This window comes from Branchiostoma belcheri, unplaced genomic scaffold (genome assembly GCF_001625305.1).
Source record: "Branchiostoma belcheri isolate BF01 breed outbred unplaced genomic scaffold, Haploidv18h27 scaffold101, whole genome shotgun sequence".
NCBI lineage: Eukaryota > Metazoa > Chordata > Leptocardii > Amphioxiformes > Branchiostomatidae > Branchiostoma > Branchiostoma belcheri.
In genome coordinates, this window is record NW_017802392.1 from 850,932 (window position 1) to 861,044 (window position 10,113).

Genomic DNA, 10,113 nt, shown 5'->3' on the forward strand with positions numbered 1-10,113 from the left:
ATACGAACGTGCTATTTAGTTTTTGCATACCAGAGATATGAACATTATTAACAAACCACGAATTTTAACAGATGTTTTTTTTTACTACTTTGTTGTATATGTACGCGTACCCATATTTTAAACAGAGACTTTTTGTGAAGAAATTCAAAGCAATGTACACCGCAATGTTTTGTGATTTTATAAACATATTGACTGCAATTCATGTATGTCTCCTTAAGCCACAGAAGTGTTGTATTTACTGCTGGGTACAGAATTATCGCTTTGGGTGGCTAAGTTTTGGGTAAAGTGTATAGTTGTTCGTGCAGAGTAGGTTGACAGTACTTACTTAGGTAGGTTGAGGAAGATTAACAGGCAACAATGACGACAAAAACCCCATCGTGAAAACTGCTTGAAATTTTAAACTTGATTTTATATTTGACAATTAAGGAAATGTGATCATATAACATAACTAATTAAAAAAGGTAACGTTTGCATGATTTCTGAGGAAATGCTAGAACAGGTTTCTTTGCTTGGGTAAGACTGTCTTTGGGTGGAGAATGTGATCAACGTATTTCATGCAAACGAGGATACTGCTTTGCATAACCATAATCATTTAATTCATTAGTTAAAGGATGGAGATCATTTGGCTTATTGTCTGTTTATAGAAAGTGGTGATGTATCTAATTATCTATCTATTGCCGGCCTGTTCAGCCGGGACCAAGCAAGTACAGATTTCTTTCCATAGATTCCATATCTAACATAGCTTTTTCTAAACAATCAAAATCAAAGCCAGTGTCTTTGACCAAAGAGTCTTTTCTCTCTCATTTATTAAAAAAAATGTAAGAAAAGGATGTTTAAGATACACGAGTGTGTATAAAATAATGATGTATCAAATACGCCTTACATTGCATCAAAGTTAACGTCAAACAGAGGAAACATTAACCTTATTCCACGAATAAGTGGTGTTACAAATGTTACGCAAAACGCCCATATTCGTTTGGGGGAAAAGTTTTATAAAATTCGTGTAAATTCTTAAAATTTGAGCTGAGAATACCTAATATAAAACTGAATCTTAGAAATTGATGTGAGAACACCTACAAATATTAAAAATATCAACCGACAAATAATCTCGATGAGTAAATCTTGAAGGAACAATGAAACGCCTGCCAGGCCTGCTAGTTCTTATAAAAAAAAAAGAAACACACAAAACACACGCACACACACACACACAAATACACAGATTAGATGTATTTTTCTGGTCGATCATTTTGAGCCAATACAGTATCCGGTTACAATAGGCCACATTGAATAATTACATTTAGGAACACACGAGTCCAATCATTACTTTCCATTTCCAGCAGTTGGTGTTCTGATCTGAATTCCGACTACCCTGTGGGGAAAGAAATGACTGAATCAGTATTATCATGAAAATTCATCTGTGTTTGTAATTACATGTTTAGAGTTAAATCCTTTGATTCACAAAGAAGTTTTCTCACCTAGAGCTTTGGACCAGTAACTTTGGTCTTCCTCAGTAGACCGGCCCAGTTAGGCTTGTCAAGTGGCTTCCTTGAAGTAGACGTCTTGAAAAGTTTGCAAGTTGACGTCTACTATTGAGCTCTAGGTTAGAGAACTTCTTTGTGTTGGGTCAAAGGTTTTAACTTTAAACCTGAATCAGTATTGTTATCGCAAACACGCTAACAAACATTATAGTAATACATGTCTTTGTGTTCGCGTGCGTGCGCACGCGCATACATTCGTGTGTTTGATCGTGTGTGTGTGCTTTTGTGTGTTTGTATGTATGCATGTGTGTGTGTGTGTGTGTGTGTGTGTGTGTGTGTGTGTGTGTGTGTACATGTACAACTAGTTATGTCTGTTTACATGTATGCATATGTGTATGTGAAAATTGTTCCAAATTTAACATTGCTACAATATCACCATTCATACAATATCATTCTTTCGCATATACACCTGCCCATTTACCTGTAATCTTGTAGACCTCATTTCCCCAAGCCCCGCCTTCGCCGTCCTCTGCGCAGGTTGTAGTAGGTCCGTACCTGTTGTAAGTGTTGAGGCCATCAGCAGACCCGAAACACTGCCCACCGTCCTGTACAGAAAACATGGGGAAGCCACGAGACAGTGCTACCTGGTAACACTTCTGGATGGCGTGATGACGGCTCTGGTAGTCACCATCCAAGAGCGAATCTGTCCCCTCTAGAATCGGAATGGCGCGGGTATCAGAGTCCCTCCAACAACCCAGGCTGGTGTACCCTGAGGAGACAGAAAGGACTGAATCAGTAATGGTATCACGAAAACACTACTAATAATCTTTCTAAAGCTGTACATAGTAATCTGCGGGGGGTTGGGGTCGAACACACAGCAAGAATATGCTCCTCTCATGCAGCTGATCATTCATCCATAGACGCCTGTGATATTTGACCGTAGTATTTCTTGAAATGTCATAGTCAAATGTCACAGTCGTCTATGGATTGCACTTAAATAAATCAAATTCCTGTAAAAAGCCTCCTTTGCTTAAGTAAGACCTTCATACTTTAGACATGTTCCGTTTTATTTCAGTATAGACGAGAAAATAACTAATCATTCATGCAAATTAAGACGTGTGTCTGTTGATTGTGTATGTGCGCGTGTGAATGAATGAATGAATGAATGAATGAATGAATGAATTTTTTATTTCAGTGTCATGCCCTTCACGTGCCCAGCCCGTTTGGACATGAACGACAGAATTTGATAGTATTATGTAAGAAGTATATGAATAAAAGAGAATCGGGGGTACAGAGGTAATAAAATCAAACCATAGAGGGAACACAAAAAATGAATAGGTAATTACGAAAGACGCAAGATGAGCCTGTTGCCTTGGACTTTAGCCATTAGCCAGGGTTTATATCTACCGCATGCACACATATTACAGACGGAATTGTACACGATTTGAGAGTGGCAGCTAAAGAATGGAGGCTCGCCGTTATGACTCCTGTCCTTTCAGAATGAAGTGTTCGTTCAGTACTCGTTCTTGTCTTGTAATGTGTCCCAGCTCGGGATCTTGGGTTAGAAAATAGTAGCGGATACTTTATTTTTACAGATGAACACACATTGTTAACAAACCGATCATAGTGGTTAACATTATAAAATGACAGTAAATAGAAAAGTGAATAGTAGCAAGACAGCACTTATGACCCTCGCTCTGTCAGAGGGTCAATCGCCGATAAATCAGACACTGTACCAGCCCCATACGGCAATGTCGGCAGGGGGCGCAGCACAGTTTGGCCTTATGGCTATCATTCTTGTCGATGGCGACTGTTTAAGAAGAATTGCTTCCATTTTTGATTATATTAGATTCCTGTCAGAAATAGACCGTCTTGTAGCCCTGGCGGAAGCCTGGCAGATAAAATTTCACCCTTATATAAAATTATATAAAATGTGTAGTGATTAGCAGTTAATAGAAATTCTTCAATCAGTGACTGTATTTTTGTAAGGTAAATCACGTACCTCCAAATTTTCGGTGTCGACTGTACACCTTGATCACGGAATGACCCATTGTCGCGAGAAAACGAGACAAGATCGAGACTTGTGGATCTTCTGGCCTCCCCCGCCTCCTTGCGGAGTATAGGAAGGTAGGCCTTGGGCAGCTCCCAACCTCATTACAATTCATCCCGGCACGTTCCAACTGGATGTGGAGGCGGGGGAGGCCAGAAGATCCACACAAATCTCAATCTAGTCTCGTGTTCTCGCGAGATTAGGTCATTCCGTGATCAAGGTGTACAGTCGACACCGAACATTTGGAGGTACGTGATTTACCTCGCAAAAATAAGTCACTGATTGAAGAATTTCTACTAACTGTTAATTCTACGTGACTGATAAACCTCTTTAACGGTGCAGTGATTAGTATTACACGTAAACCATCCCCAGTTCAATACTCTTATAGCATTGCAGATTCTGTAGCAAACTCTTTTCTGTAATGTATATGTACGTTTAAATGAGTCTAGATGTCAGTAAGAACATGTAAAAAATAAGATATAAAAAAGTATACACGCAATATACTCACCTGAGGACTGTCCCGCAAGCTTCTCAATCGCCTGCGTCAGGCATCTTTATTTGCATGTTGTTTTTCATTTCTGTGTTTTTCCTAAGTTGACATCACACAATGATGTTTTTTTTAAAATATCCTAATTAATTTTGCAAATTGAGTCCTTATTTACATAAATAACATACAATCGTGTAAATCCATGTCAAAGCTATCTAAATACCAAAATCATGATTTTCGTGATTTATCCGCTTTTAAAGATTTCCCTGGAAGCTTTCAGTTCCAGGACAATCTTTTAGGGGGATCAAACCCATACCACTTGTTTCTGACAGGAAAAGCTATCTGTCACCAAAAATTCAAGGCTGTAGTATGCTCGGGACAAAAGATACGATAACCGGAAGTTCGGGTGCAGTCCAAGGTCAGCCACCAGGAGGCCCAGATATCACCTTGACCTTTGCTTTATTAAGAACTACCAACATGTCAAATATCATGACAATCCATAAAGGCATTCCGAGGTTATGCTGACCACAAGTATGCGGAAACACACACATACAGACAGACATACATACAGACAGAAATAAAGACAGACAGACAGACAGGCGGGAAACATTCAACAGTCAAAGTACCTACATATATTTTCATGTAGGTACTAATATCTCAGCTTTTGTACGGAGTATCACAATAAGTATGGGCCATGTGACAGCCGTGAAGCCATCCTTGTGGAGGAGAGCAATCCCTCCACCAGGACAGTAATTTCCAAACGCTCCGCATATTATTTATGCAATGATCGTTTCGGCAGCAAGTTAAAACATTTTAGACAAGCTAGGAAACTGCTTTCAAGCTGAATTTAAAAAAAAAAACTATAGTATGACTAGCTGTAGCAATAACTATAATAACGAATGAAATGGAGGAAAGCAGGGAGTAAAACGTGAAGTTTCTATTATACTATACTGGTGTAAACAAACTACCGGGGGAACTGGATAACATACATTACCTGGGTGCAAAGGGATCGGGACGACATGTCATCGTTAAGTTCTCTACCTTCCTGGCAAAGAGAAAGGTTTATGAGGCAAGGAAGGCCCTGAAAGGGAAGAAGAACGATGCTGGATCTTTCTTCTCAATTCGTCCGGATCTGTCCCCGGCTAGTAGGGCACTTTTCCACCAAGCCAAACAGTTGGTCTCAAATGGAACTGACAACAAACCGCTAACAGCTGTGTGGGTGACCATCGAGGGAAAAATCTGGGCCACACGTGACGACCGCCGGGTTCTGCTGACGAGTCAACAGGACATAGCGAACGTCGTTCCAGAGGAGTCAGCCCAACACCGTCGGAAGTTCTTCGCCAAGCGGCAAGCTTCTCGTTCACCGGACCTTCAACCTGACATTAAGAAAACTAATGTCTTTGAACCCTTGGCACAAGTGGACTGCCCCTGAAGGGAGGGACGGTAGAGACTGAACTGAATAGAGTTTCTCGGTTTGTTTTTCCCCTTCCTTCTTTATATATTTAAAATGGATTATGTGTCGGTTTTCTCTTTTTCAGGGGGGTGGGGGATAGATCAGGTAGTGCCTATTTATTTCCTTGGAGTGTAAGAAATATTTAATCAATCTACTTGTGAAATATTATGATTCTTTTTTTTTTTTGGAAGCTCACCTGATATTGATATTGAATCCTATATTGACATTAGCACTATCGTGTAATTTTTTCTTATGAAATATAATTACATCTGATTGTGAGCGTGGGCTTTTATGCCCTCTAGTCGCTAGTGTTTAGTTTACAAACAAAAGTAGACCATTGTAAAGTTGTGTTGCGTTAAGAAGACACGCACTGTTTGTTTTGATGCATGTTTCACTTTATTTATGCATGGCATGTTACTTTATGTCTCTGTTTGTTTCATGTAGTGGATATATTGATTATTGTAGTACATATTATGATAAACCCTGTTGCCTGATAGATATAAGACAAGTTTCTCACACTGGTTCGTTTACTTCAATTTTCGCTTTTCTGCGGACGCCCAGCCCTTATTTATATTTATAGAGTATTAAATATTTTCATCTCTACTTATGACTTCGCCCAAAGTCAATATTTGTAGCTATAATTGCAATGGGCTGGGCGACCGCAGAAAACGACATGAAGTATTCACATGGTTAAAAGACAAAATTACCAAATTTACTGTCTACAAGAAACACATTCTTCCATGAAAGTTGAAACAGAATGGATATCAGATTGGGGGCACCTAATTCTTTTTAGTCACGGTTTAAGTAATAGTAGGGGGGTAATGTATTTTATTTAAGATAAACGTCTCCTACACAGTTCACAATTCACTAACTGACAATTCAGGCAGGTGGATTATGTTGGATATAACTATAGATTCTAGTCGTTTTTGTTTGGTAAATATATATGGCCCCAATTCAGATGACCCCTCTCTTTTCACTAATTTGGAAACAACTATACAAAATTGTTTAGATTCTGAATCATACATTGTAGTTGTAGGTGATTTCAACACTGTTCTTAATACTGATATAGATAGAACCGGGCATCGAATTTCAAATTACCATCCAAAATGTTTTCAAGCAATCAATTCACTATGTGCCAATTTAGATTTGATAGATATTTACAGACACCAAAATCCTAAAACAAGGCGATATACTTGGAGACGTAGATTTCAAGCAAGTCGCATTGATTATTTTTTAACGTCCTTTTCCTTAGTTTCTCGCATACAAAAAGTGGAAATAGAAGATAATTTTAGGTCTGACCATTCCCTTATTGGACTTTCTGTTGTTACTTCACCAATACCCAAGGGCCCAGGTTTTTGGAGATTCAACCAAGATTTACTAAGAGACCCGGTTTTTATTAAAGAAACTTCAGATTTCATAAATAACTTTTTCCTCATCAATAAGGATTCTGCGAATGCACATACCGTATGGGATACATTTAAGTGTTGTGTACGTGGACATATTATAAAATATTCGTCATGGAAATACAAACAACTCAAATCGACCGAAATTTATCTAGCAAGTGAAATCTGCAGCCTGCAAGAAAGCTTAGACGCTGTTTTTGACCCAAATACCTTTGTTAAACTACAGGAAAAGAAGCAGGAATTAGAACTATTTTATCAAATCAAATCTAATAATATAATCACCAGTAAAAGAGCAAAGTGGATGGAGCAAGGGGAGAAGTGCACTCGTTTTTTTATGAATTTTGTCACTAGGGATAAGGCTAGGAAAAATATGGCCAAACTTGTCTCTGCAGACGGTCAGATCATAACCAGCCCTTTAGATATTCTCGAGGAACAGACCAACTTTTATCATAATCTATACTCTTTAAAGGAACAACCAATGTCAGTAGATGCAGATGTTTTTAAATCCTTTTTTCCAAATAAACGAGTATCTTTGTCGCCCGAAGAACAGAGAAAATGTGATGGTTTAATAACTGAAGAAGAATTGAAGAGGGCAATTAATTCCTTTCCCTGTGGTAAAGCCCCCGGTCTAGACGGCCTTCCGATAGAATTTTACAAGACTCTCTTTAATTGTTTAAAGCAACATATGCTTGATTGTTTTAACTTTTCGTTTGATGTACACCAGCTATCTGATACACAAAAAGTAGGTCTTATTACATTAATACTTAAGCAAGACCCCACGGGACAGGATAAAGACTCTTCGTATCTCAAAAATTGGCGTCCCATTACTTTACTTAACTGTGATACGCGTATTTTGTCCAAATGTCTCGCTCTTCGCATGAAAAATATTATTTCAAAGCTAATATCATATGATCAAACAGGTTTCCTGCAGGGGCGTAGTATTTGTGACAACATACGCAGATTATTAGAGATAATAGAATATTATGACAAAAATGATTTGCCCGGTTTAATTTTCATTGCTGACTTTGAGAAGGCCTTTGACACCGTTAAACTGGACTTTATCTTTAAAACACTGAGGTATTTCGGCTTTGGGGACTCTTTTATTAGCTGGGTACAAATTCTTTACAAAGATATCTCTAGTAAAATTATCAACTGTGGTTATATTTCTAAGTCCTTTTCCCTGTCCCGTGGGGTCCGACAAGGATGTCCCCTCTCTCCATATCTTTTTATTTTGGGGGTAGAAATACTCGCTATTAAAATTCGTAGCAATATCGAAATAAAAGGTTTAGATACTTTTGGAATTGAATCTAAAATTTCGCAATATGCCGACGACTCGAATTTTCCACTTGCTCCCGAACTCGGCTCTTTATACGCTTTAGTTACGGATCTAGAAAATTTTCCTTATTATCAGGACTATGCCCACATTTTGATAAATGTAAAATATTAAGAATTGGTACTCTAAAAAGAACAAACTTTTACTTACCTTGCCCCTTACAAATACAATGGACGGATGGCCCTGTTAATATTCTAGGAATTCACATCCCAGAACTGTTATCTAATATAGTGGATTATAACTTTGACAAGAAATTGGCTAGAATAGACAAGATATTAATGCCGTGGAAATCTAAGTCATTAACTCTTATGGGTAAAATCGTTTTAATCAATACATTAATTGTCCCTCAATTTATCTATTTACTAACTTCTCTCCCGTCTCCCCCTCTACGTTTTTTGACTTATATGAAAAAAAGATATTTAAATTTCTATGGGGGGAGGGACCGGAGCGGGTGAAAAGGAAAACATTGTATGCTACTTATGAACAGGGGGGCTAAAACTTAGGAATTTGCAGGCTGTGGATTTGACACTTAAAGGTTCTTGGCTGCCAAAATTGTATCTAAATAAAAAATGGTTTTGCTCTAAATTAATATTTTTATCTAGTTCTATTTTTCGTACGAATGTATTTCCTTTTTCCCAACTAAAGTATGTGGATTTTAACTCTTTAATGGGGAAAAAGTCACCTCTTAGTTCCTTTTTCATGCATGTAATACAGGCGTGGTTAAAAGTTCCAGCTCCGGCCGCCAGAGGGAGCAGTAGAAATAAAACAACAACTTCTGTGTTTAAATTCAAATATTACAATCGATGGAAAACCATTCTTTTCTCAGGTAATGTTTAGTAGAGGAGTAGTGTTTGTAAATGACATTCTAGACTTACAAAATAGGTTTTTATCATTTGATGATCTGACTCAAAAATTTGGGGAAGCCTGTACCGAATTTAAGTACAATCAACTTATTTCTGCAATTCCTTCTTGTTGGAAAACCACGTTAAAACAGACATCTCCAAACCTGGGTGTTTGTCTTCCAGTCTGCAGAAACATAGGCTGGCTACGTAAGGGAAATATTAATAAAGATCTGTATTCATTTTTTATGAACGAAGCCAGTTTATGGACTCGTCTGATAAAATTAAATTTTCGTGGGAGGAATATTTCGATACCCCTTTACCTTGGCACAAAGTGTATAGTTTGCCGTATAAACTTTCTATTGACTCAAACACTCGTATGTTTCAATACAAACTGCTGTTTAAATTTTTAACTTGTAATAAAACATTATTTTTATGGGGGTTAATAGACTCACCAATTTGCAGTCTATGTAAAGAAGAAGAAGAATCAGTCGTCCACCTATTTTGGAATTGTCGAATATCTGCAGATTTTTGGAGTCAGGTGGACAAATGGTTCTTCAACATCACTGGTACTCATTTACAAATCAACGCAATCAATATAATTTTTGGTAACCTGACTGATCGATGCCCGGTTCTCTCCAATGTTATAGTACTCCTAGGTAAAATGTTTATTTTAAAAATCGTAAGTATTCCTTAAGTTTATCTGCATTTATATCTTATGTTTCTTACTTTTATAGACTAGAATTAAACATTGCGTATAGGCAACACAAACTATTAAAAACACAGGGGGAAATGGGGAAAATTAAATACAATTTTTTCAGAATAGATAAAATGTTGTTAAATAAATATTTAAAAGAGTTTAAAAAAAATCCCATGTGTAATTTTAAACCATGTAATTAGGGGCAACAGGGTGTATCTGTAAAATTTGCACTACACTATTGTACCTGGATCTTACGTTTTGTTTTTGTGGTTCACCATGTATTCCTTTTTGCACAATGCCATGCCATATTCTGTAACCGTTAATTTATTTTAGGTAAAATTCAATAAAGAAAGNTTAAAAAAAAAAAAAA

General features: G+C 37.5%; 1 protein-coding gene across 1 annotated transcript; it reads right to left on the reverse strand.

Annotated features, from left to right (window-relative positions):
* Positions 1 to 1,276: 1,276 nt before the first annotated feature.
* On the reverse strand, positions 1,277 to 3,573 carry LOC109474217. The gene is made up of 3 exons (XM_019774469.1): positions 3,481 to 3,573; positions 1,960 to 2,247; positions 1,277 to 1,369 (listed from the first exon to the last, which is right to left on the reverse strand). Exons 1-3 carry the CDS (start codon positions 3,527 to 3,529, stop codon positions 1,365 to 1,367), a joined length of 342 nt encoding a protein of 113 aa, XP_019630028.1. The 5' UTR covers positions 3,530 to 3,573; the 3' UTR covers positions 1,277 to 1,364.
* Between the last annotated feature and the right edge of the window lie 6,540 nt (positions 3,574 to 10,113).